Raw genomic sequence first — 872 nt, 5'->3', positions numbered from 1 at the left:
CACTCTACACACTGAGCACTCTACAGAGATGCATTCCTGTCGTTTGTATATTTTAAAATTTTCATGTAAGACCATGTCTTATCATATACCTCAGGCTAGACTTGTGCTCATTATCCTGCTTCCGTGTTCTGAGTACTGGGTTACATGTCTGGCTCATTATTCAGTGGTTTAAGTCTTCCTAAAATTAGTAGGAAAGTGGTTAACAGTTTTGAGTGTTAGAACCCGCTTAAAGTGCCTTTTCTCAACGTGCCTGCATTGTTTTCTAGCTAGAGTGTACTAGCGTAGACTAGAAGCAGAAGTCCTTCACAGACTAACCCTCTCCACCATCTCTTCTGTAGCCTTCATGCCTCCAGCTTTGAGTTAGCGGATTCCAGGCCTATCTCCGGCACCCGCCTCAGTCCCCTCGAGCAGGTGAGTACCTTCTGTCACCACCACCGTTAGGACATGAACTTGGCCGCAAATACTAGGAGTCAGCACTTGTGTCCCTAAGGATATTATCATGTAGACCCAAGTGTACTAAGAATTTAATGTGACTGCCGATGCCTTTACATTTTTAAATATAATGCTTAATATCTAATGAAATGCCCCTGTAGCGTACCTGTAATTTTGTAGTAAAGAACTAAAGTCATTTGCTAGACAATATTTCATATTTTTGTTGTTTAAAAAGTTGTTATTTTATCTTAATAATTATCTATAACAAAATTGTATATTTATATTTTAAATATATATGTACTTTATATAGCCATACACACATGTGTGGGTACTTTAAAAATGTAAATTATACATATAAATGTATATATATTTTAAGAAAGGGAGAGAGAGAGATGGAGACCAAAAAACCAAACAGAAGTCACTAAAAATAGTGTTTTTTT

At 36.8% G+C, this 872-nt stretch overlaps 1 protein-coding gene across 6 annotated transcripts in view; it reads left to right on the top strand.

Moving 5' to 3' along the window:
- Positions 1-872, top strand: part of Armc2 (armadillo repeat containing 2) — a 113791-nt gene that overhangs the window by 10660 nt on the left and 102259 nt on the right. For all 6 annotated transcript variants that reach the window (XM_026787381.1, XM_026787383.1, XM_005363573.3 and 3 more), the window contains exon 3: positions 339-411. In XM_026787381.1, coding sequence (XP_026643182.1) covers positions 339-411 — 73 coding nt within the window. The remainder of the gene's footprint in view (positions 1-338; positions 412-872) is intronic.

This window comes from Microtus ochrogaster, linkage group LG9 (genome assembly GCF_000317375.1).
Source record: "Microtus ochrogaster isolate Prairie Vole_2 linkage group LG9, MicOch1.0, whole genome shotgun sequence".
Classification (NCBI taxonomy): Eukaryota; Metazoa; Chordata; class Mammalia; order Rodentia; family Cricetidae; genus Microtus; species Microtus ochrogaster.
This window is presented reverse-complemented; position numbering and strand designations above follow the sequence as displayed.